Source organism: Onychostruthus taczanowskii, unplaced genomic scaffold, assembly GCF_017590055.1.
Source record: "Onychostruthus taczanowskii isolate IOZ18803 unplaced genomic scaffold, ASM1759005v1 scaffold63, whole genome shotgun sequence".
Lineage (NCBI taxonomy): Eukaryota > Metazoa > Chordata > Aves > Passeriformes > Passeridae > Onychostruthus > Onychostruthus taczanowskii.
In genome coordinates this window covers 3,607,276-3,634,402 of record NW_024504012.1, presented here as the reverse complement: position 1 = coordinate 3,634,402, position 27,127 = coordinate 3,607,276, and the positions used below count along the sequence as shown (strand labels likewise).

The 27,127-nt window shown below is 40.7% G+C and overlaps 1 protein-coding gene across 13 annotated transcripts in view; it reads right to left on the bottom strand.

The window, feature by feature from the left end:
* Positions 1 to 27,127, bottom strand: part of PRRC2C (proline rich coiled-coil 2C) — a 67,793-nt gene that overhangs the window by 37,224 nt on the left and 3,442 nt on the right. For all 13 annotated transcript variants that reach the window (XM_041420158.1, XM_041420159.1, XM_041420170.1 and 10 more), the window contains exons 2-12: positions 14,552 to 14,719; positions 13,250 to 13,427; positions 10,099 to 10,205; positions 6,893 to 7,024; positions 4,799 to 4,971; positions 4,362 to 4,441; positions 3,627 to 3,760; positions 3,458 to 3,545; positions 3,055 to 3,196; positions 2,015 to 2,089; positions 699 to 1,308 (exon numbers count right to left, since the gene is read on the bottom strand). In XM_041420158.1, the coding sequence (XP_041276092.1) occupies positions 699 to 1,308; positions 2,015 to 2,089; positions 3,055 to 3,196; positions 3,458 to 3,545; positions 3,627 to 3,760; positions 4,362 to 4,441; positions 4,799 to 4,971; positions 6,893 to 7,024; positions 10,099 to 10,205; positions 13,250 to 13,427; positions 14,552 to 14,666 (1,834 nt within the window). In that variant the 5' untranslated portion in view covers positions 14,667 to 14,719. The remainder of the gene's footprint in view (positions 1 to 698; positions 1,309 to 2,014; positions 2,090 to 3,054; positions 3,197 to 3,457; positions 3,546 to 3,626; positions 3,761 to 4,361; positions 4,442 to 4,798; positions 4,972 to 6,892; positions 7,025 to 10,098; positions 10,206 to 13,249; positions 13,428 to 14,551; positions 14,720 to 27,127) is intronic.

Below are 27,127 nucleotides of genomic sequence, written 5' to 3'. Positions count from 1 at the left end.
CCTGCTTTCTCTAACTTCATAGTTTCCAAAACGAGTAAAGGCACAAAAAGTCAAGGACAACCTCTCAGAACAACTGCTGTTAATACACCTCTTTTTTAAACTTAGATATATTGGGAAATCAACCACTGGCATTCAGGTTGCAGTTATTATGTGATTTAAGAAGTGCTGTATCCATGACACCATATCACATTCAGATAAACTTTTTTTTTCATTCAGTAAGGTTTGGTTTTACAATCAATTTTATCCACTTAAATCTAATATAACCTTACCAGGCACAGTCTAATAGTTTTCTCATGGCATTCAAGTTTCAGCACAAAAAATGCACCACATTTAAATAGGTGCCCTTTGTGTCTACTTCTCTAGGCTTGCTGAAAGAACAGAACAGCTGAAATAATTTGCACTGCTTTTTAAACAACATGGGTGGCTGACACTTCTTTAGGAAGAGAAGAAAACCTGCTTTTCTTTCTGTATTCCTCAAAGTCCAGCCTAAATCACAGAAGCCATTTTTTCCCCTAATCTTCTGATGAGCTGGGCAAACAGGCTTAGCTCAAAGGACAGTTATCAGCTGTAATGCGCCAGGAAAATAATCGGTCTAGACGCACTAGGTTAATTAGGTATGCAAATGAGACTTCTAGACAACAGCTATGCACTGTGACTCAGCTTTAAGAAGGACAACTTCTACTTGTGTGCAAGCATACCTTTTTCTTCCTTGTTATTCTTGGTTTCACTTTCTTGTTTTTCTACTACAGGTGTTGCCACAGGTTCTACAGGCTCAGGAACCTCATGTGCTGGTTTCTCCTCTTCTTTCTCTTTCTCATTCTCCTTCTCTTCTTTCTCCACCTCTTTTTCTTTCTCCTTCTCCACTTCTTGTTCTTTTGCCTTCTCCAGTTTTTCTTTTTCTTCTTTTTCCTTTTCCCTTTCCCTCTCTTTCTCCTTTTCCTTCTCCCTCTCTTTTTCTCGCTCCCTCTCCCGCTCCCTCTCCTTTTCCCTCTCCCGCTCCCGTTCCCTCTCTCTCTCCCTTTCTCTCTCCCTCTCCCTTTCTCTCTCTTTCAGAGGGTCTTCCCGGGAGGGTTTTGTCATGCAGCCGAATTTCTCGTTTAACCGTTTGAGCTTTTCAGCACAGGCTGCTTTTCGCTGCTCTTCCATTCTCCTCTCTTCCTCCTCGCGCCGCTTACGGGCTCGCTCCACTGCAGCTGATATCTCTGACTGCTGCCTCCTCCTCTGCTTCCAAATTTCATCTTCATCTGGTACTGGTTTAGGGGGAAAGGGTCCCTGCCTTCCCATCTGCCGGTCAGGGGGAGGAGGGTGCTGCAGGAAGAAAATCAGTCAGGTTGAACACCTGTTATATAAGCAACCAGCTGAAATACTACATTTTAACTACTTGTCAACACATGTGTATCTGCATCGTTAAAAAGCAAGACTTGGAAGAAAAAGCCAGCCCCCACTTTCCTGATCTGGTTCAGACTCTCACAACCTGAGCTCAGAAAGGAGAGGTAGAGAATCACTTGGGCTCATGTCTGCTCTCCTCTCCATCACGACAAAGTGACAGCAAAGATGACAAACATATTTTAGATTTCGTTACAAGCTGCTCTAAATCTCAGACAGAAGTCCCTCAAGGAGCCAAGGAATTCAAGGTAGCTCAGGATAAGAGAGATTTTAATTCACATTTCATTTGGGAATCTATCTCCTCATCTGTGTTGGCAGCCATCCCTCCAGCACTGTTCCCATGCTCCTGTCCTCTCCAGTTCCAAACTGGGGCTGGATAACTAAATGCTCCTGAAATTCTTGTGCATTTCACGTGGCACTTACAAGACGGGGCAGCTTTACACAACTGCAGTGTGGCTGTGTTGGGGTCCCATTCCCACCAGCCCCAGGCACTATGATCATTTTACTTGTTAAAGGAAAGTTTTATCATTATGTGAAGCACATTTTTACTTTTCTTAGTCTAAATCCCTCCACCACAGCATTAAAGAATTTAACTCAAGGAAATAAGGACAATTCTAATCTTTCTTACCGGTGGTAGAATAGATTTTGGAGGAAGAGCAGGGCCACCTCTTTCATGTATAGAAGGCTGTGGTGGACCTCGATCCTGTTGGATCAAACACAGTACCAAGGTTAAGCAAGCTTCTAACCACAGCCAAACTGAAAAACTTTAGATTTACTTTTTTCTACTGCATTAAGACACTCCATCTAACAAGGCATCCGCAGTCAACACAAATCTACATGTGAAACAAGGACAAAAACGTTTTCACTTTTATGAACTGAGAGCTAAACAATTTAAGTTTATGTTCCTGCACCATTTTTCCTTAGATTCAATGTAGCATCAAACCTTAAAGAACAGTGTGATCTTTAATACAGAGAGAAAGTACAAGTAAAACTATTCCCAGATTTCCCATCTCCATTATTACTGGTGTCAAGAGAAAATACTTCTGAGAAATTTTCAAAACCAACAGTAGCTTTTCCTGGGGAAGGGGAGGGGGAAAAATAGGGCTGTAGCAGGCATAAATTGAGGTGGATGGCAATATTCTTCTACTAGAGGGAAGCTAAAAATGGCTGAGTTGATGAATTCTACATGGTCTGTATAAAATCCATTAGCGTGAGAAGTGAACTGACATTACAGCTAAGCTGCACTGCAGAAAGTGGACCATGATACCAAAAAAAAAAATCCCCACACCCATGAAAAATGTGTGGGCTATTTATCCACTGGAAAACCTGATAAACACCAGAATGGCTTCATCCAGTTCCAGGGATGGACACAGAAGAGTGTGGAGTGTGTCAGCTGAGCCCCAGTGCCTGGTGAAGAGCTCTGCCCCCTCAGGGTGTGGGGCAGGACACACTACAGAAAGCCAGGCTATTTTTGTGCTGTGACCAGAGGCAGCTAAGTTGTCTGAGCAGCACCTGATCAGTTAGCACAGCTCAGATAATGCTTTCAGCAGCTAATGCCTTCCCTCATGTTCATAACCTTAATTGACCTGACAGTTTGGAAAGACACCTGAGTCGGAGCTCTCCTGACAAGGCTGCTGCCACAGGAGCTGAAGAGAAGAGCACACAAACCTGATCAAGCTGAGAGCTTTTGCTGTAAGACCCTTTGGCTGCTGCTGTGGAAACCTGGGTGGTAGACTTGGCATTTGTCTGTTCTTCAGTTTCCTTCTGGCCATCAGGACTCTGGGAATCTTTTGATGGTGTTTGCTCATCACTATGTGCAAAGAAATAAGAAAAACAGAATGCATACTCCACACAGGTATTTGGTGATTATCTCCTAGCCTCAGCATTTCTTAGTCAGGATAATTTCTACTCCACACCCAGCTGACTGGAGTCTGCAGGCAGTTATGCAATTGAATACAGTATTAAATTACTGGAATTAGTGCTACTGGAATGAGTACTTGCACTCATTTCATTAATCTTTCCAAAATCTAGTTAAGTGACATTTCCCATCTAATTGGCAACACAAACTCACCCACTTTCCTTCTCTTTCTGACTGCTTCCTTGCTCATCATCATCACTGAAATTCAACTGCTCAGTGTAATCCACTTCACTCTGAGCACCTGACACATAAACAAATATTCAATTAACCTTTCAGAAACATTCAGCATACAAATAACAGACCATTAATCTGATGTCCTTACCTGCCCAGCCTTCATCAGCCTCAGCATCCAGATTATCAAATTTATCAAGCTCTTTGAGTTCACTAGCACTAAGAATGGATGGGCGTTCAATAGGTTCTGAGCACCATGAGGGTGGGCCTCTTCCCCTTGGGCCTCTAAAAAATGAGAGAAACAAAAGCCACTGTCACTACTTATCCACAAATGACAGAGAAAAGGTCAACTTGTATGACCATTATTTGAAATATACAGCACTGCTGTTTCAAGCACAGTGAACTCTCATCCACATGTGCGACTACCAGAATTCAAATAATTACTCTTCCATGTGCACAGCTATTCTACACTATGGAAAAACACACAGAAAAGTGGAAAATTTGTTTTATAGTGCATTAGAGCTCAACTTTAATTGGAAAGCATCAAAGCTGACAACCAGAAGCTGAATACTGTGACTCTAACAACAGAAAAATCTTTTTATAGGCAAAATACTGGTTTAAGTTTCTAAAATGTTCCTGCAAGTGACTCCTGCTCTTCACAACCAAAATCCCTGTAATATGCAGAATTGCCTCAAGTTTTCCATTTGAGTTCTCCAACTCCAGACACCCCATGACAGTCCTCCACAAAACTTGGGAGACTGACCAGTGTCAGTTCTTACACAGTATATATTCACCATCGAGATACTCAGTGCAAATGATTTCTTTTTTAAAATTAAGTCAGAGTTCATACCCAGAAAAAAACCACAACCATTTTTAGGTTTCTTACCTGCTAGGCTCAGAATTAGGAAATCTTGTTGGACCTTGCATGGAGGGAGGATATGCCATTCTGGGATACTGATTAAACATCTAAAAAGGGATTAAAAACAGAGCCACTCATTAAAAAGTATTACTGCATTAAGTACACTGAGACCATCAAAGGAAGTAATGGAAATAAAGCGAGACTCTTCACTCAAGTTTGCTTAATATTTCAAGTGGGTGACATCAAGTCCCCAAGGGGAAGTGACTGGAAGTGTTAATCAACTCCTGACAAGTTCAAACTCCATGTAGTGACAGGTAGCCACATCCTGCGTTGAGTTTCAGTCTTGCCCTTCCAGCAGAACTGATAAGAATTCCATGGAGGGGAGAAAAAAGAGCCAAAGAAAATCCCACCAGCCAAAAACCAATCCCTGCTGCTTAAAAAGGGTTCATGCAGGCATCACTCACATAAGGAGGCATCATTGCTCTGTACTGGGATGAGATGGGAGGCTGCTGCTGGCCATTCAGCTTGGGCTGAGGGACCTGGGGCAACCGCACATCCCTCTTGTCTCCTGCCTTCTGGCCATCATTTTGTTCTGCTGGTGTAGCGCTGCCATCTTCTTGTCCCTTAGCTTCTTGATCTGTCGGAGAAGCAGAAGAGTTGTTCTTATTACCCCCATCCCTCCAATTAGTAGCATCTGCACGGACAGAATCACCACACAAAAAGCTAGAAATAGACTTTAAATTGCAGATTTCCAGGCAGGGATGGTGAAGAACACGTTGTTCCCACGCAGCCCTCAGTGACACAGCAGATTCGTGTTCCTATCTGCTAGTGAAACAAGCAGTGGCCACTCGAGAATAAACAGAAGCTGCTTCCTGATCCTCTTCAGCCCAAGGTCCAGCTGTGTTCCTGAAGGGTCAGAGCTAAATCTATGGATTGCTCTAGTTGTCCCATTCTACCTTCCAAAACACAGTGCAATTTTGGAAGGATACTGATTATAGCATAAGAAAGAAAACAGATTTAGCTGTGCTAAGTGGGCCACTGTTGACTCAGTGTGAAGATGCTGTCAAGGCAAAGATCAAGGTTCCTAAGCAGCAAAGGCCTACCAGGAAATTCTCAAGCAGCTCAAAAAGAAAGGTAATGCACAGTATGTGTCCAAGTGAAGACAGGTGTAGTCTGGTTTGCATCTCTGCCTGATAAGGATGGAATAGAAGTGATAATGGCTGTACTTCTGGTGTGAATGTCTACCTAACCGTCCAGGGAAACTCAGGGATTTTAATGACTTATCATTTGTGCCAGGCACTCCATTCTTTTAGAAGTTTCTGCCCGCAGAGCACAGGTTAAGACAAAAAAACCCAGCAGGGTAAACTTAGCAGCAGTGCTCAGATCAATGGAGACAAAAATTCAGAGACACACACTGTAAATGATGTTCCTTCAGGGACACAAACCTTTAAACAGAGTTAAACTCTGCTCCTAAGTATCCATTACAGTTCTTGCACTTATCTTTGCTGGGAAGCACAGCTGCTAAAGGGGGACTGACTACTTGCCAAGTTCATTTAGCTTTCTGCTGTCAGACAGGAAAGAAGGGCTTAATATAGCATGTACAGTGCTGCCCAAAACTGTAACTGCCTGCAGGAGGCTGGACAGACACGTAGCTGCTCTCATTTGGTGCTGGATATCTCTCCCATTTCCTCACAATTTATTCTCTAGATCAAAATCAAGACAAGACATGAACAGGCACATGACCTTGGTCTGCAGGACCATACAAATCAAGGAAAACCAAGACCTGTAACAAGGAAAGGAGTTACAGACTCCTTTCTGAAGTGCCTGTCACTGGCACGGGACAGTGCCAGCCACAGTGCAGGACAGGACCTCTAGTCCATCAAACCTCATCAAAACCAAACTTCTGAGGGGGAAAGGAACCTTGTTTCAACTGGTAACAAGCACAGTCCCAAATAGCTTCCCATTAAAGTGAAATACACATTTCTTTCCTGAGAGATGTAAACCCAGCACTGTTAGTTGTTTTCACCAGATCTAATCCCCCACTGCTGAAACAGATCCAGCTGGTCAGAGCACTGCATCCAGGAGCTGAAGATGCCAATGCCTTTAAAGGCACAACCCACTCTTTTGGCATCCTGTAGACCAAACTTCCTCTTCAGGAATTTTCAGGGTCCACTCTTAAGAGTACTAATGACTTAATGCCAGCCCTGACCACCATTTGTGTAATTAGTTAATTCTAGCAGAGTTCTTTAAAGAGGTATCTCACCTGCTGTGACATGAGCAGCTAAGTAAGAAAATGTCAGTATTGTGCAACTAACAAATGTTCCTCAGAGCACAACTGCAGGACTGAGTACACTGGGAAAATGGGAAGTGACAGGATTAAACACACTATTTTCCACATACCAGGAACACAGAAAAGCAGAATAAAGCCCCAAATATCCACTTCTTCCATGTAGGAGTGTGCTGATTGAAACAACGTATTCATCTATTTCTTTTGTACAGGGCACAAGCAGTAAGTTCCACACAAATCAATTTCACAACAATTTGTAGCTCACACTTACTCTGTGGTCGTAGGTTGGCTCCTGATCCATCTTCAGGTGCATCCTTATCCTTGCCTGACTTGTCCTGGTCCCCAGCTGCCGGCAGACTGGGGAATTCTTGCTGGAAATAACTATTGATTGGAATAGGTGGACCTACACAGCAAGATATTCAGAGTCACTACTTGCTGTAGTCAAAATAGTTCAGAAAGCAACAGAAGCCTGATCATCCTTTAGAAGTGAACATTTAAAGCTTTAAAATAAAAAACTTTAAGTGTTAAAGCCACAGTCATTTACTGGTAATATAAAGGGTTCCAAAGTTAAATTTACTGGATTAACTATGACAGCTGTTGAGGCTGAGAAAAATCCAGAAACATGAGAGAGCAACAATGGACAATGGAACAAGACTTAGTCCAGGGAGTACCTGGAGTTCCTCAGCTCTGTAAACACTTTTTCCCACTCCTTCCAGACAAAGATTTCCTTCTTTTCACTCTAAAACTATAGTCCACCCAAGAACGGGCAACTATGTAACTGCAAACACATTTATGATTAATTATTGTTCTAGTAAGAAATCTCCAGGACTTTAAAAGGCCACAGCTTTTACCCTATGAGAAAAATAGCAGAACAACATTCTTTGATTTCTAAAACCCTTGACATCATTCTCAAGAGTGGAATTTAAGACTTCTGTTGTATACAGTATGGAAGCCACATATGTAGGTTGTCTTCCTTGTTAGAAGGTTTTGTTGGCATGTGCTTTGCATCAATTTCCTCCTCATACACATAATGCATAGTGACCTATTAGATCAGCAGCATTCCTGTGCCAAATCACCAATACTCTGAGTGCAGATTTCCACTCCAGCAGCCTGAGTAACAGCCTGTTCCTGTACCTGTCTCTACCACTGACTACTCTAAGGGACATGGTACTAAGCTACATGGATTATGGTAGAGGGCAAACTCAAACAAGGATCTGAATATATGGTGTCCAAATCCCCCCAGTCCTGACTATTGGCTTTTCTTTAACAACTAGAAAAACTTCTGTTTACTCCAATCTCTGGAAGAATAATTCACTCATTCACAAAGATAAAATGCAGATATCCCAGTGAGCTTTTAATCAGTTGTTCTTTTTTAAGAGTTAAACATAGGATAAATTCCTTACTCTGTGCTGTGTAAAGTAAGAATAATTCACTCATTCACAAAGATAAAATGCAGATATCCCAGTGGGCTTTTAATCAGTTGTTCTTTTTTCTTTAATAGTTAAACACAGGACAAATTCCTTACTCTGTGCTGTGTAAAGCCATGCCAGCAAATAACAGTATCTATCCCTGTGTCTACAAATTTCCTCTCAATTTTCATTCTGACTTCACATACTACAGATCATATTAATTTATTTTTTCTTAAAGGACACTGGACTCTTGCTGTTCCCAAGCAGCTGCATGCAGTGACTTACTCAATGGGAAAGAAAACCAGTCCCACTGACCAGATGACCTGCCAGGCAAGGGAGCCCCTTCTGAGATCCCGTGGCATGCAACATTCATGAGTTTTATGAATATGGAAAAATGCTTTCTGCTCAAGCCTACACAGTGAACAACATTTTAATGGCAAAATAACAGCACCAGAGATCTCCTTGACTGTGTTTAAGCTACAAACCTGAAAAAGCCAGACTGGCAACCAGCAGTTCAGAAAGAAGCTAAAAAATTCAAAGATATTTTGGTAGTAATTTACTCCAAATTTTAGCTGAAGCATGAGCCGAAAAATACACGCTGCTCTTACATTTCCTAAGTCTTTCCCTTCTCCACGGCCACCAAGAGGATCAGAGAAAGGTTTAGCCTTGCCTCACTCAAGTTTTACAAGAGCACGAGGCTGAGTGACTGCTGGAACGCTGATGAGGCAGCAGGAGAAACTGCAAGCTCTGAGAGCCAACTGCAGCTCAGGAAAGCAGGAGCACAACAGGTGGGTCCTGGGTTTCAAACCCAGGACAGCAAGCAGCTGCTGCCAATTGACATCCAGTGCTGCTTCCTGAAAGCCTGAAACTGCAAACCCAGTGCTGCATTAATTGAATGAAATGAGGGTGCCATCTGGGCTTGGCACACGAGCTGCCATGGTAACTATGAAATAATTAGCTAAATGCATTTTGAAGCTATTGAGCCGAATCACTATTTCCTGTGTCATGGAGATGATCTTATCAGCTTCTGCAGGAAGGCTGCTATGCAGATCACTTTGCATCAGTGCTCATTCTTGTTTTTTTAAATCCACAGAAATCCTACAAAAGCTTAAAGGATAAAAGTTTCTATATTTGAAAGCAGAACACTGAACATTAAGCAGCAAGAAATGGAGTATCTAGAATTGTCACTTCTAATTCTCAGTGCAAAAAATCATTAGATATGTGACGTTAACAAACTCCATATAATGTCTAAGAAATTACCTCCATGCTATTAATATTTTATTATTTTGAGAACTCAATTCTTCAACTGGAAAGCCTAAACTCCATTGTATAGCCACAGAAAGCTCGCAAGTCTCAAACTTAAGGAATAGAACACACTGCAGGTTATTTATGATAATGGAGACAGAGGAATTTTAAGGAACCTCTCACTCTACAAGCATTTTAAAAAATCTCCTGAAGACTTAGTTCTGAACTTACATCTGTAATGAAAACACTCAAGCTAAGAGTCACTCTGATGGAAACAATTTTCCATCCTTTCATCCAATTATGTTAAATAACCCTCAAAACACACCTTTAATGTTTTTCCCAGAAAGAAAACTACTTAAACACTATCACTTTGATACTAAAATAACCAAGGAATTTATAAAATGAAGGGAAAAGTATTGCTGTTTCACATGTTTAAACAGAAGCAAAACTACACACAAACTTTGCACAAAACAATCCAAAACTATGCAACTGTTTACATCTCTCCTTCCTATGCCAAAATTTTTTGTATTATAAGAACTGACTGTGATTTGCCCTCCTGACCACAGCCACACTGAAGATTTTATGCTGCCACCATCACTTGTCAATTCAAAAGAGGTGACTACACCAAGCTTGTGTAAGTCAGCCAGACCTGCTGATAATACCAGTGACTGGGATGGGCTCATTGTCCAGCCTGGAATGTTGCTCCCATGACTTTCCCCAGTCCCAAGTGGCCTGGCCAAGCCTCAAGGGACTGTTGAGTGTGGGGGTCTCTCCCAGCCCAGCCCCAGGCTGGTGTGCAGTGCAGAACCTGAGCAGCACTCACCGTCCTGTCCTCCTGGCTTGGTGTTGGCCCAGGATTTGGCAACAGGAGCTGCTTCTGGAGGAGCAGGAACAGCAGGTTTTGGCTGGGTCTGCGGCACGTCTGGCTGTCTGGAATTAGAGGAAAAGCACTTGTGAATACAAGAGGGTGAGCACACAATAAGAGTGTCAGGATGGCTACTGCAAACGAGGGAATACAATAAGGGAGCTGTGAAGCTGAAGAAACAATAACTGCTTTTCTTCAGAAAAGGCATTTTCTTACATAAAAGGAGTTGTTATAGTAACAGTTTAAAAATTGAATAAATTAGTTAATTATTTCAATATTCCATTTCCCAAAGAGGAGAGGAATGAATGAAAATGGCAGAGCAGAAAATGCAGCCAGGCATGAACTGAATTACAGCTTTTAAAGAAGTGTATTGGACAATCAAAAAAACAATCCATCTACAACCACCAAAGGGAATAATTTGGATTAATGTTCTCTTGCCTTAGGAGTTAACAGAGGAAAGCCCTTCAAGACCACCAAGAACTGAGAGAAAGAAGGCAAATACATGTCAGGAATTCCCAAATAAAAGGAACTGATAAGGAAAGCTAAAGATATCATTAAAAACTATGGGTACCATGAACTGGAGCCCAGAACATTAAGTCTTAAGAAATGGGCTCAGTCCCACCATCTTAACAATGAAGAGGCACAAGCACTCTTTTTGTCCAGTGTCAAAAGCCCAGACACAAGCCCTTTCTAGTCTGCAGATTCAGTCATATTGTTCAACTTCTTTCAATAAAGGCTATTTCTGAAACCTGCATATTCAGGTAACTCAAGACTCAAAGCATTAGTGGCTAAAACCAACTAAGACTAACCCTCCAGCACCTTCACAGGACCTTTTAATAAAACAGGAACGACGTGTAGTCTAGAATCACTTTATTACGCCAGTGAAGAGAGAAGCAGTGTGCTATCATGTCACTTCACTGACAAGAACCAACTGCAAATGCTTCAAGTATATCCTAAAGTGATCCCAAATTTCTGAGGACTGTCACTAAGAGATCAGTTCCATTTGGGTTGTGCAGTGATCAACCCAAAGCACTACACAGGACTCTCAGAACTGAGAAGCAAATACCATCAAAAAGATCACTGCTGGGCAGAAACACAAAGCTTCTCATAGGAATAACAAAATGCAATTTTCATGTTCCACAAGAGTATAACAATCTAGGAAAAAAACCCCAGTTTTCATTTTTTTCTGGTTTTCACACGCATTTTCTTACAGCTGCACATTTTCTAAGCAGGCTTTGGGGAATTTATGACTTACATGGCTGAACTTTGGGACACAAGTGAAACAAGGAACAAGACTGTTACAGAAACTACTCCTTGCATTTCTCCTGTTTCATACACAAGCCCATTTAGAATTTTAGTTATCTAAGCACTCCCCTGCAAATATGGATGAGTGAAAGAACTCAGCTGAATTAACCAAATCACTACACAACAGCCTGCACTATCCAGGAAAGAGACTGAGGCAATACCCACAGAACGAGTGGCAACTCGAGAAAGCAGTAATTAATGTTCATAATTAAAAGGAATAACACATTCATGAGAACTCCAATGCAGTGATACAAGAGAAAATGCATTAAACTAAATCAAGCTGTTATCAAGATGTAACCTTTATCTGCAACACTTCTGAGAGGAACAATAAAACACTTCACACATAAACTGCAGCATTTCAAGCACAATGAATATCACAACACAGCAGTACTCAAACAAATGATCTTAAGATCTGAGCAAACACATCAGATGGTCCAAATTTAGGAGAATTTCCTCATGGCCTGGGCATACACACCTGTTCCTGGGAACAAATCTCTCCCTCACTAGTTTTACTTTTATCTGGATTCTGAGGCCTTTATCACAGTAATACATACAAACAACTCCCAGTTGCAGATAAGGGACAGTTACTCACTTGTTTGTAAACAGAACATCAGCTGCTGACATCTCCCTAACACATGGCCATGCAAAGGCCTGCTTTAGTCAAACGAGCTAGCAGCTCAACACAGATTTAACAGGGCAAAGTGTAAGTGACCTTGAAGCACAGGGAGATGTTAAAATACCAAACAAAACACAGGGCAGAAAACCGTGACTCTGCAGTTTCAAAAGTTTAAAATAAAAGGCTAAACACAACACTATATTCCTGAAGTCTATCAGCTTTTTAGAGAGATGTCAAAAATTGGTATTTAAATGTAGGAACAAAGAAAAATAAAGGGAGAGAAAGATGAGGAAGGAAACCTTTAAACCTCATCTTTTGCTTTCAAAAGCACTAGGAACATACAACCACTGTCCCCAAATTCCAGTGTTTTCCAGAGCAATTTGTATGAAAAGAGTTAACACTTAAACCTTGCTTCTACTTATGCAGCGAGAATCACATCCTATTTTAAGCTTACATGGCAAAAAAGAACTGATTTAAAATACTTTCCAATTAGAAACTGAGAAGTTTCAGTTTCTCTTTAGTTTCTCCCTGTGCAGGACCAGGAGTTGGACTCGATGACCCTGATGGGTCTCTCCCAGCTCAGCATATTCTGTGATCCTTTCATCCTATTTTCTTTAGCTGTACAAGTGTGAAACAAATCTAGCACATGAAACTGCACTGAGCATGGGAAATTTGTATCATACAAGGTATACAACAGTGCATCAACACTGCCACAACTTCTGTCTTGTTTATATTCTTTATATTCAAGGAAATATTCTTCCCCTCATATGCAATTTATAAGCAGACCATTTTCAACTTGAATGTGAGGATGTATTTTTTTTTTTGTGCAAGGTCTTCTTTTAACTATCTATCCCTTTACTAGCAAGATTCTTTCTCCAGAAATTAATAATGATAAATTTTAAATTAATAAATATTTCCTCTCTGGCAGCTATGCTGAGAGCACTTCAGTGTAGCAAATTTCTTTCCACGTCCTGCCAATCCCAAACTTTGGGCAAATCTGAGAGAAATGGCCCTGCAAACCAAGCCAGCATTATTTTTTTCTTTTTTTAGTTTCACAGAAATTCTATTAAAGCTTAAGGGAGAAAAGTTTCTGTATTTGACTGCAGGACACTGAACATTAAGCAGCAAGAAATGGAGTATCTAGAATTGTCACTTCTAATTTCAGTGCAAAAAAAGGTGAAAACTCACTTCTCTTCTTCGTGCTGTTCTTGTTTTGAAGCCCATCCTGTGCCGTCCTTAGGCACAATGTTCACATTGGGGTCGTTGCCTTTGTTCTCTGCTTTGAGGCTGGGCAGATTAGCTGGGGGAGGCATCCTCCTGGAAATAGCAACTTTTCCAAGACTCTGCAATCCATGGCGTGCAGCAACTGTGTGCCAGAACAGAAAGTGCAAGTTAACAACTGTTTAGGCAGAGTTACGTAGAAATGTTTTGTAAGAAAGTCAGAAAAATTTAAGAGTTTAAAGTATTAAAAGTTTAAAATGCTTCAGAATTTAGTATTTAAAAAAGGGAATTGAAAACACTAGATTTGGGAAGACCTGAGTACTTTTTGAGCAGTGAGTCATTATGGTTAGCCTATTCCAAAGATTAAAAAGGATATGTGGCCCCACCTTTATACACAACATTCAGTGACAGAAAGCTAAAGAAGCCATTTATAACATGATGCTCATGTCAAGCATTACTATTCTCTTGCTCTTTTGGAGCTTAATGTACATTGATGAGTCCAGGAATACTCCTATGGGTCTAGCCCATTTATTTATTGCTTCAAATTTCAGCTGGCAGATGCTGCCCCTGCAAAAACATTGCTACAAATTGTATTTACTCCAGACCACAAATACAAAGCTAATGCACCCCACAGGACGTTCAACCTACCAAGTAACCAACCCAGGGAACAAGCACAAGTTACTGCCCTGGGTAAGCTGTATCACAGACAGCTCTGTTTCAACTTTTAAAAACAATATGTGGCAACATTCAACAAGCTTGGGCACACCTTTTAAAAACAATTTAGGCAACTTTGTCAAGTTCCAAACCTTCAGAACATCATTTCCCCCGGTTCTCCATTCAATGACTCATGAAAAAGCAGGCTCACAGTCACCTTATTTGAGATATCAGTTTAAGTTCTATCCAGTGTTTGTCAAAAAAATCCAAGTCCCAGAGCTGTAAGTGAGCATTGCCTTTTCCTTAATTAAACACTTCCAGCATGGCAAATGTTAATGCAGTAACATACACAGCTGGGGAATGGCACATCTTTATTTACACCCATTCTACTTCCTACTAGACTGCAAATGCTGTCTCTCTGAACTGACACTCCTGTTTACAGCTAAGCAGAAACTCTAATGAATGCTGCCTTCCACAATCCTTCCACTTCACTGCTGCACCAAGCAGTGGTGAAAAACCACGCTGGGGTTAAGTGCTCATATACTCTGCACTCCTAATTAGCACTGCAGTAATGATGAAACTGAAAGAATGCAACTTTAAAGAGAGCTTACTCACCTGTGGTTTTCTGAGTCTCCAGTGACTTTCCCTTGTAAGTATTAAACAGACTGAGTGTTGCATACTTTGTTTTTCCATCCTTTGCTTTTGTACTCTGGCCTGACTTTTCCGACATTTCGCTGGAAACTCATCGAGTCTGGTACCTTCCGTTCACTCCTCAAAATCTGCCTGTGTGAAGAAAAACAACAGAAAAGTAAAGTAATCTGAATAGGAGCCAAGACTGAAGTCAGAGTTCACAGGGCAGAAGTGGACAGCATATTTAACACCATTAGCACTGCTTCATTTAAGCATTTCTGCAGGATGCCAAGGAATGCATTAACTCCAGAAACCTTATCCTTATGTAACATCAGGAATTCTTAAGTATTTCTATCTCTTCAGTATGAATGTCAAAAAATCAGGAGGGTCAGCATTTAATTAACACCAAACACTGCTAAAGTGGTAAATACCATCCATGATTTCACTAGAAAATGAATAATAAAAACCCAATCCCAAACCCCACAAACACAGAATTTCCACCAGAAGCTCTTTCCCCACTGGGGAAGCTCAATGACCTCACCCACTCCCAAAGCCAAGTACTGAGACAATTAACAGTTACTGCAGTACAGTATTTCTGGAATTTTCTTCTTTTTCCCCAATCAGAACCATCATGAACACAGCAGCCAGAGACACTAAATACACAGAGTAAGAATTTTTTGTTTGTCAAAAGCAGAACACAGTATGCTCAGAGGGGGAGAGTGAGAATTCCTTAAACCAAGAGTTACACTATTCTTCCTGCAGCAGTAAATTACAGGGCTCTTGGAGCAGGTCATTCCTCTCCTCCCTCCTTCCCCCAGAATAACAGGCCTTGAGAGAAAGAACCCAGTAATTAACTGTGATACTTCTCTAGAAGTTCTTGGAAGGAACTTGCAGAGTTGCTGCTCATCACCAGACAGGAACACAAGTGAGCATTCACTCAAACAGAACATTACAAGTTGATTTCTCTTAACAGTCAAAAAATCCTGCCACCTTCTTTACAGCAACCATTTTTTATTTATTTCTATATGAATTCCAGAGTTATATATGCTCAAAGCCTTGTGTTTCAATCTAAAAGCAGGCAGCAAGAAGCAAGACATCCCGCTCAAACCCTTCAGGGATCAAACTCCCATGTCAAACCCAGAGCTGCAGATCTTCAAAGGGAACGTGATTCACATGCAAGGTGCTCATGGATTAAGAGTCTGCAAGGACAAGTAATCTAAAGAACAAAGCACTTACTTGGTCATGACAGACATTTAGCAATGTCAAAAGACCATGGAAATTTAATTTATACAGGTATGATAACATTCCCATCCTCCTCTGCCTTCTACCTCAATTTACAAGCCATGATTGAAAAGAAATGAAGATGGCAAATAACCTTGGGATGGCTCAGCTTCAGCAGAACTTGGGCCAGAAGCTATTCGATTACAATCCGTGCAGACTGCTGCAAAGGGGACAACCTCCAGCCTTGTATGGGGCCACCCACATGGCCAAGAAATATATTCTCCCCTCAGAAAAAGACAGCAACTCCCAGATTCTTCTCCCAGATTAGTCAGCACTTGGCTATTTCAACAGCAAGTGTTACACCAACAGTTATCCTGTGTGTCATCCAAAAATATGAAATGCAGAATGGGAGCAGGGTGAACCCAGCCCACTGAGCAAAACAGACTCAGGCTGGAAATCAGAACTCTGGATGAGCTGTCTGCACTCGAAAGAATGTGTGAGCACAGTGATTGTAGTGTATGGCTTACACAGTTAAAGGATCACCTGAAAGCTGGTTTGCCACCCTGTGCTCCTGGCAGTTACTGTCCAGCACCTTCTGTGATGCTCCAGGATGACTGTGGTGGACTCTTTTCCATAAAGACAAGGATGGGAACACAGAGGAACAGAAGAGTGGAAGGGACAGAGTCTGCCAGGTCCTTTCACAGAACACCTTCTGGTAAACTCAATCTCCTTCCAGAAGAAAAGGGCAATGCAGAGCCTCATATCTAATCTGGAGTCAGCCTGATAAACGAGTCTCCAGACAGGATGAAAGCAGTAGTCTGGCCATGAATAACACTGCTGGGCAAAGCTTGACATGCTGGACTGCAAGTACTGGGGCAGCCTGAAGAGTGAAAGGTTGCTTGAGAACTCCAAAGATAAGTTTGCCTAAATTCATGTTTCAGACCAGGTGGGCTTTTTCCTGTAAAGATATCTGAGTATCGAGCTTTGGCTTCTAGTGGAACCTTGCAGCCTCAGCGTAGTTTTTTTGGATAGATGAGGGACAGCCTACAGCCAAGTCTGTGGCTGGAATCTAGACCATGGATTTACCATGAAGAGTCCACCACAATCATCCTGGGGCATCACAGAAGGTGCTGGACAGTAACTGCCAGGAGCACAGGGTGGCAAACCAGCTTTCAGGTGAGCCTGTAACTGTATCAGCCATAGACGACAATCACTGTGCTCACACCTTCTTTCAAATTATCAAGCCATACACTACAATCACTGTGCTCACACCTTTCAAGCGCAAACAGCTCATGCAGAGTTTTAACTTTTGGCCCAAGACTCATCCCAGCCAAGGTGTCTATAAACAAAAAGTAGCTTCACAATGGTGAAAAATCTAGAATCTGGCAAACAAAAACAAATAAAAAGAAGACAACTTGGGTCACTTTTTACCCCCAAAATTGTAAACAGCAGCAAAGCCCTAAAAGACAAAGCAAGCAGAAAGCATTCTGAGGGTGGTTTAAGATAATCTTTTGTCATATTCTTCCAAAGCCTGCATCCCTGGTAGAGATGAAACATGGAAAATCTTAATCATAATAACACTCTTTTTTACAGAGCAATAGAGATTCCATACTTGGGCAGACCTTCACTGTAACAACTGCTCTTTCTATAACATTTGACAGCTTCAAGAACAGAGGACAGTGAAAACTTTACATTCCCTGAATACCCCTTTTTATGTTTAATTTAGGAAAATTAGTCTGCTCATTACAACTGAGCTCTAAGCCTTTTATACTATTAAAATTCATACTGTTTGACAAGTTTTACCCAACTTATACTACATAGAAAAATAAATTGTTTTACAATGATTAAAACTGCACCTTCCTCAGTAATCTGACTTGCACAAATTAAATCATCTGAATTAGGCAGGTCAATATATTCAATAATATACTATATATATAAAAGTACACTTAGACCTGATACTGGTTGCCAAAGAACATATTCCTACAAAATCAGACTTTAGAGCAGGTGCTCAAGCCAGGGGTGACAAACCCTCCCTCTGAAGAGCCCATGTGGCTTCAACAAACATCCTGCCGAGTCACACATTAAACAAGCACTCTGTGCCACCTGACATCAGTTATGGAGAGACAGCTGCATGACTGAGCCATGTGAAACCACCCAGCTCCAAGACTTTTCATCCAAACTTCAGTTGTGTGTGCCACATTCCTATACCTGAGCACTGGAATCACTCCCTCTGTATAGAACACCTGAGGTGTTTCAACATGGGACACATCAAGCATTTTCCTCCCCAAGTGATTCCCAATTTGCCCAACATTTCCATATTTTGTTATTATTAGTCAAGTTCTCACAGTGAAGCGCTGCTGTGCACTGGGTTTAGGCTGTGTGCTGTACCAGCAGCCCTGAGAACACACACAAGATGTCAGGAGCACTTTCCAAGCTAAGGAAGCACGGTGACAGCCACCAGAAGGAAAGGAACAGCACCAGCCATAATGGCACCTGGCAGGGTTCACTGCACCATTAAGAAATTTAAGCAAGTCAGCTGTTCATTCTGAATTATTACAGTTACTATTATGCACAACTACAGAAAGCACAAAGCTCCCAAAATTCTGGAGCAAACATTTACCCTTCAGCTGCTCTGCAATGTTATTAAATAAGTTAACTGAACTTCACTGTGGCTTGAAGATTTTAGGGTAAAAATTATTACTCTAATTTCTCTACCAGACTATTTTTTCAGACTCCAACTGGTTGACTGTTTTAAATCCTGCAAGGAACTCAGAAGCTTGTGTACACAAAACAGTACACAAAGGAGCTGACACAAATTCTAAACGTCCTGGTCTCTGTTAAGGAACTTGTGCCTTCTTAGACATTTAGAGCTGGTACAAGAACAAACTGAATGCAGGGCATTCCAGACTACAAAAAAAATGTTTTTAACAGTAAAACCCCAGCAAACAAAACCCCACACATATCATACATATTCCACTAAATTCCTAGCTCTCCTGATCATTTTAGAACTCACCTCTGAAACTCGTTTAGAATTTAATACAATTTATACAATGATTGGTCCATACAATATATATTCAATACAATATACAAATTTACACAATTTATTACTCCTCTGAACTTTGCATAGTGCTCCATTAGGGCCAACTGCAGCCTCCAAAAGGTGTCAACTCTGCTAAAGAAAAAAGTTTTACTTGAACAAGGTAAAAGCATCACATATTTTGAGGTCACTTTTGAGAACTGAGTGGCAAGAAGTAGAAAACATTTAACAACTTAACTCCTAAATTCTTGTCAGACCAGATGACAAACCGTATTTTATACACTGCATTTTTAAACCCCTACCTAGATAAAAAAGGTCTGGTTTTCAGTGCAACATGTCAAGAGACTTCTTCAGCAGTATTACAGTCAGATTTAATACAGTCCTTCCATCTTAACCCCCCAGCCCACACCTCTTGAGCCCACAAGCACTCAATCAGAACAGGTAACCTGGACAGGAGTTTCCCAGGATTTAAACATTAAAAATACTGGAATAATTCTCATAATTCCTATTCAACAAGGATCTCTAGTCCCTGTCATGTCTACTCCAAGGGCTGAGTTTTGGCCACATTTGGAGAAAGAGGCACTGGAATGATTTAAGGCAAAGAGCACCACTGAAGACTCAAACCAGCTGAAGATCTGAACTCTCAGTGTCTCAAATGCCCATCTGTGAAGTGGGAAAGATCACAAAAAAACACTACATGAAAGTTTATTCATAACTGGGACACATTAGCACCTCTTTCAAAACAGAAACCAAGAGACCAATCCAGAAAGAATTTCCATACACTATTTTAAGCACACTTAAAGCAGTGAAAGGGTAAAAACCATCATATACAAATCTGTTATATGTATCCAGCCATAACTTCACTTTTCTAAGAATAGCTTTGTTTCTGGGACACTGAACAATGTGGTTCTGGTAAATCCTGGAACCAAATACAACTACTAAAAAAAAAAATTTAAATTCTAAAATTAAACTTTTTTAACACATATTCGATTTGTTTTAGAGGCAGATGCTCCCAAATCAGTATTAGTAATTAAAAAGAATAATTTCACTGCACACAAAAATGTGCCATTAAAAATTTCAGACAAAGTTTTCATTTCAACTTTAAGTCTGGCATATTTAGATTCTAGAAGTGAAGAAACTGCCCACTACTGTAAAAACTAAGCATAATCTCCGGCTAGATACTGATTTTTGAAAAACAACTGTGTGATCTTTGGAAACGAGACCAATTTAAATCAATTACAGAAACAGAATGCCAATTTAAAACAAAGAAACAGGATACTGGAGTCAAAACACTTGGAACCCAAGAAAGCCTTTTTTGTGCTTTTGGTAACCCAGTCTCAAGGAATCCTATTATTTTAAAAGGACACTCCAAAACACTGTGCAATTACTGAATACATGGGGTCTGGATGTGGTTTTGTAGAGGGAAGGTTGCACTCAAATAAAAAAATGGAATTACAATTAAACACTTCTCTGACATGGATGTTTATCAACAATCTCTTCTTGATGGTCTTAAGACTTTCACCTCTGGAACCGACATTTTTAGCCCAATTTTTAGCTACAAAAACATAACAACAAAACAAATACACAAACATTCTGGCCATTTATTCCACTACTAAGAATTCTTAAGAACTTCAGTGCTATCAGCTTAATATGACACAGACACAAGCTTGGAGAACCTCTGGTAACACTTAGGTAGCAAAGAAGTCTCTGTCAAATCCAAGTATCTTATAAAGCCTCTCAAATCAGGATTTCCCTTCTCTCCAAGAGCCACTTGCAGCAAGGTTCATTATCCGGCAGATTGCTGCTAAGCAGGCTGAAAACTGCAGGAAAACTTTGGGGACTCCAAGCTTTTTCTTCAGGTACCTCCATCACCTACAAGAAGAGCAGCTCTTCAAATCTTTGAAGAGTTCTTGGGTAGATCTCAGTACAGCTCATTCCTGAACAAGACCTACACTAGTTCTCTTTCCTTAGAAAATCTCACTAAAGCACTCTTCCATCTCCTGATTTTGGGCTCACTGGTTTCCAGCACAGCCTGAAAGAGGGTACAAAGCACTGATAAAATCCATGGAGACTGGCAGCCAAACTGGACAAGAAAACCCTTTAATCACCATCTCTTCTGCACCCATCACCTCAGTGGGAGAACTGTAGGATGGCCACAATCTACAGAGGAGTTAACGGCCACCAAATGGAAAAAAATCAAAATTAGTTTGGCTCTTCAGAACCAAGACACTCCATCCTGAGACAAAGCTGGAGCACAGCAGGCTTTGCTAGTTCAATCATTCCTCAAATAGCTCTCTTTAAAGCCTAAGAAAGTCTTTCCAAAACAGTACCAAAGCTGAGTGTGTCAGGTGGAAAACACACCATGACACAAGACAGCCATTTTAGGGCATTATCCCCACAGATGCATCTATAAAAATGGAGTTTGCAGATGCCAGAAATGGGCATCCACAAATATGTCAGCATCAATTGTAACAGACATGCAACAACAGTCTAAATAGAGCTGCTAAGCTAAGCAATGAAAAACAACCCAAATTAGCCACCCACAAAAAAAACTCTACTCAGAATCTAACTTCACCACAAAGCATATGTTACTTTGAACCAGCAATCTACAGAGCAAGCAAATCTGCTGCCTTAGAAAGGCTGCAAGGCAGCTTGTAGAACCCATTTTTCCTGAGAAATACTGATCACCTGAACACTGGCTTTCCAACAGGAAAATCAGCAACAAACCACAACAGCTCAGGGAATTTTTGTTGGGAGCATTTTAAGACTAACATGGCACTAACCAAACTTTTAGGATGATTATTGCAGAAAAAACGTATCTGTGAGTTCTTTTTTTTTTTTTTTTTCTTGAGAACAAAAGAAACAATAATTAAAAACTCCACAGATCCAAGCACAGCAAACCTCAAATTTGTCTCTATCCACAGATTTTAATATCTATTTAACATGAATATTTCAGTGAAACCATACTACTGTGGAACAGCCCTGACAAAAGCAACTTGATCAGCAGGCTCAATCAGAATCAGCATGACTTAAATGTGTCCACATAACAAGGGATTAAAAAGCCACAGACAGGTTAAACTCACACTGGCAATAAAACTGTCAAAAATGCTTTCAATATTTTCATGTGTCACACAGCTGCTTTCTTTCAGCTAAGATAATTTCTGGTATTTCTAGTGCATAGGAAATCTTCTCCTTTTTAGGTGACTTTAGGTAACTGATAGATTCTGGTCCCATCCCCTTCCCTCACAGGCAGAAATCATGCCACTACAGCTATTTAAAAATTCTGGGGGGAAACAGAGCAGTTTTCATTTCATTTAGTGGAATTTTTTTGCATGTTTATATTCAGAACATCAAATAAAGCTGCTCAGTATCCTCACAAATACTATCTAAATATTACCTACAACAATGCAGTTATCCAAGAATTCAATGCTTCCAATGTTTGTCTCTTTCTTCCACGTTTTACACCAATGGCACAAGTTTGGTCTTCAGCTTTCTACTGAATAAGGGAAGCTGCTCACCAAGACACCTCTTACATTTACTTCTGCCTTTTACAAGGAGCTGAGGAGATAATTTAGAGTTGTTCACAAGCAAAAATACAGCTATTCTTAAAACAAAATGCTGAAATTAGGAATTTCCTCTAAAAACTTCCTTCAGTTCTCAACTACTGCACATGCAGAAGATATAATATCCCTGTCTGCTGTAGCTTTCTAATTAAATACTGTTATTTCTATTGTAATAATAACTTGACAATTAAAATAGAAATTGATTTCAAAAAATATTGATTTTCAAAGTGGAGTATCAAACAAGGTCAAATTAAGAAACTCCCTTCAGTGAATTTTGTTTCTGGTAATTCTTTGCATTTCCAAAGGTTAGATAATGAAAAATGGTACAAGAATCACCAGTTTTAACAAAAGCTCTTCTACTATTCTGAACTGAAAGCCCAACATCTGCCACCTCAAGCAGCAGTACCTTTAAGCAAGTAAGACTCCTGCAGAAATCCTACTCGGGTGGTAAAGTACCTTGAGGAAGTGAAATACATGATGTCCAAAGGTTCAAGTCCTTGGCCAAAAAAAAACCCCTGATGACTGGCTTAAAAGATCTAGATAGAAGTGATTTTAATTTGGTTTCTGAGTTCAGAAAATTTACTTTGGTCATTTTTTTTCAAACTTCTTTGCAACATGAGAAATTATTCTTTAGGCTAACAGACTGATGGAATTTGCATACAATCAAATACGAAAGAGAAGGGACTTAAAGGTTGAAATTGTGAACTGACTGCACAGGTACCACAAAGTCATGAGCATCAGAAACCCTGGATGTGCCACTGGATGTGCCAAATGCACCCTGGGCTCAGCATTCCCCTCCACTGGAATGGTCCAGGCTGATCCTGGTACAGGCACACCAGCATCAACACTGCAGCACATCTTAATTCTGTCTGTAAGTCACAGGTTTGTAAGGCTGCACTTGTCCCAGAGTTTCCCACTGCTGATGGAGGTGATGTGGAATCATGTTTAATGAAACAGCTCCCCACATGTCTGCTTGCAGATTCCAAGGGTAACGACCATCACACTTGTCCAGCTCTTTTCAGAGCAATTCCCAGTTTGGGTTGAGGCACAGCAAGGCAGCAATGCAAAACAAACCTTATTGCTCACTGATACATCATTAAAAAGCTGCCAGAGGCCAAAACCACTCCTGACTGTAGGATGAGAACACCACGGTGGAATATGGTGACCAGGTAAACACAGCACAGCCCTCACTGGTACTGCAGGTGTCCAGCTCATTTTCCCATCCGTTCTACACGAACCAGAACAGTGGAGACAAACTCAATACCACAACCACAGCTCAAGTGCACTTGAGGAGTTAACCAACAATACCTGCACTAGAAGCATTCCTTCAGTGTTAGTTAGCCCTTTTCAAATTATCAGTTTCCCTGCTAGAAAGGAGTTTTCAAGACACTGCAGTAAAGAGACTGCCAGTGAGCATCCACTTAGGTCAGAACCAAACTGGACAAAGGCAATGCACCAACCCAATGCAGCTACTCAGGCCACGTGCTGACAATCCTCAGACACAAATTACAATGTTTAGATGTTTCAGCAGATTACCAAACATGTTGCAACTAAAAATCTGTTCTTTTCTGAAAACCTAAAATCCCAGATTTCACTGCAGGTCACTTTTAGAGCAGGCTATTTTATTTCTTCTCAGCCTGACAATGTCTTTTCAAGTCTTTTCTGATTTCTTCGATACCAAGCATTAAGCAAATTTTTTGCAAGACAGATTTTTGATTTTCCAGTTTCATGCAGCTGGTTAAGAAACTTTCATAAATTGTAAATTTTTAATTGAGGCAGGAGTTTTGAAGTACTGGAAGAAAGCCAGGGCCAGAAAAAACCCCCAAACAGTTTCTATAGAATTAAAGAGAGCATCATAATGATAAGCGTTCTCATTATTCTGGGAACAGAACAATGCAAGTGCTTTTGCCCAATTAGCTTTTCAACTTGCAGATGCCAAATGAGACTTATTTTTAAGATTTGCAAAACCATTTATTAAAGAAATTTCCATTATTTGGAAGAATGAGAAAACTTCAAAGTTCACAAAACTGAATCGCTGCCTATTTGAGCATGAGATAAGGGAATAAATTAAGGCAAATTCTTGCAGAAACAAGCTGTGTACCTGCTATCAAAGTGCAGGATTCAACAGCAGCCTGGCAGGCAGCATTTTCTCTGAATACAAAAGATTACCGTGACCTGTCTTACCTGTCAGAAGGAGTTTTAACTGAAAAAATTACAACTATTCACCAAGCTTCTTCACAGCTAATTTAGATCAGTATATCCAGACCACAGCAGCTCTCTGTAAAGGCATCTGTTAATGGTTAGGATCACAAACAATCCCATAAAAAATTACAAACACACTCAGCAGACTGTCACAAGCACCACTTTGTTTCTTGCTCAACTGAACCACACCACCCAGCAGAAGCCTGGAAAGGCAAAAATACCAGCAAAGCCCTTCTCCCCACACACAGACACAGCGATGTGGGGAATGCCCTCCTTGGTGGCATCCTGAGTAGCAGCTGCTCTGTCAGGCTGAGGAAAGGGGGACAAAAGACAAATCCACAGTGGGGCTACAGCAGCAGCCTCACAACTCTCCTCTGTGGTGAGCCCTGCTCCTCTGCAGGTGCTGCCTGGGGGAAGTTACCAGGAACAACAGCTGAGGCCAGCAGGACTCCACTCCTAAGTTGGTCCCAGTGATAAGCTGGTGCAAAACACTTCCTTCTAGGAAGCTGATGAAAGAAAATCAATAAATACACAAAAAAGACCAATTCCCAACAGATGAGCACAAGCTGCAGCCATTTACAGCCAATGCCTGTCTTTCCACTGTTTAATTTTTTCCCTTTCACTTTAACACTTCCTGCAAAAGCCTCTTTATTACCAACCCTCACTGAGCTGGTGGCACATTTTCAACCTTTCCCACCCACCCCATGCAGACTTGGGCACTGGAAGAGAGCAGGACAGATTAGGAGAAGAAAGTTAAATCACTCCTTTTCTGGGAGTAACTCAAGGAATCTCTTTCAAAACTTCTATTTCCTGCTCCTTTACCACAATTTCCAAGCCCCAGTGAAATAATTAATGTTTTTTCACAGAGGAAGTGAGACCTTTTTTCAGCATTCTTCCCCAGGAACAATGCTGAGCAGCAGATTTCTCATCATGCTTTTCTGTATCTTTAAAGTATCCCTGACCTCAACTGTAAATAAGTAAAAATTTCTATACTTGTTTTTCCAAAGCCCCTATTAATAAGTTAATCCTTAAATAAGAAGTAATTACATCTAAGGGGTTTTATTTTGGAAATTTGTTAGAAGCTGCTTTGAAATAACATTCAGGCAAGCTCCTCTGTTCATGAGCTCCTACAGAATATTCTGACAGTGCACAAGAACCACTCTAGGGCTACATCCTTAAGGATTTCCCCTCTTCTTTACAACACATGTACCAAAATTAATCCCCTCTTTGCCAGCTTTTTTCCCTCAATTCTTTTCTGTTCATCTTCTCAAGGTATTTTTGTTGTTGAAGGGTCCAACATGAAGATGGAAACACTCAACAGTAAGAACCTACAGAAAAAACCAGTTTTGAACTCTTGTACAACCTCACAATTATATAAAAAAGTTAAAACCAGTTACACTAATCAGTTATGTAATGACTTAAGCTACTTGTTACCACGTTCAAAACTTCCCACCTTGCCCAAATTCTTTGCTGCCCGTTACTCCTATCATATTCCTAACCTGACTCATGTACATCAAAAATAAACATAATTTCTTCTCTGTATTAAAGATATGTTACAGCATATTTTGAAGGTTTTTAAGACACTCCCACTGTGATAGTGAGAGCCAGGATTGCCAAATGCTCCAGCTTGTAACACACTGTCAGCACCAGTAAAAAAAAATCTCACTGCAATGCATATAAAGGTGGTCGAATTTTGTTCCTTGGTCTGGTCCAGCTTGGAGAGAGCTCACAGCCACTCACAGCCTCTTCTACCTGCTGGCCATTATCCTCTGGATCTCTGGTTACATGCTTTTCCCTGTGACTCACTCATTTCTTGGAACAGACACATCTCCTTGTTCACTGAGGAATGCTCAGCATGGAAGAGATGCAGCTGCCAACACCACACTGACAACAGCTCTGGACAACACCAGTTAATTACAGTAAGGGTCAGCTTCAGACCTCTGCTTTAGACTGGGTTTGACCACAAAAAAAGGGGAAAAAAGAAGATGGGAAGCTAAATTTAAAAAGCCTTATCAGCATAGGCAGCTTTATGCATCTGTCTCTCAGCACTACAGAATCCATTTTCCATGGAAGTTAACTTGTATCTGCCAAATGGCTGCAGAGGAGCTTTAACATCTTCACTTGCTCTTGGTTCTCCGTTTACTCTGCTCAGAAAAAAAACAACCCACACATCCCTTGACACTTTGCTTTCAAGATGCAGTAAATAATTCAGGCTCAATACATTATCAAAATACTTATCAAGGAACTTTTTGTTATCCAAAGCTCTGTGTGTCCCACAAAGCTGTCCGTGCTGGTAGCTTCATCTGTGTCATGAAAAACATCTCTTAACCAAGGTGACTCCAGCAAAGCAACCACTGAGAAATGCCACAAGCCAAAGGCAAGCTTTTCTTGCTAAAATACATCTTTCTTATTTGCATTGTCAAGGAAAAATGTTCTTGTTCCTTTTCATTAGAGGACTTCTGCTGTGCACCTATACAAAGCACAGACTGTCCTAAACATAACTAAAAAACAAGATCTACAAATCAGTATTTACTTTTT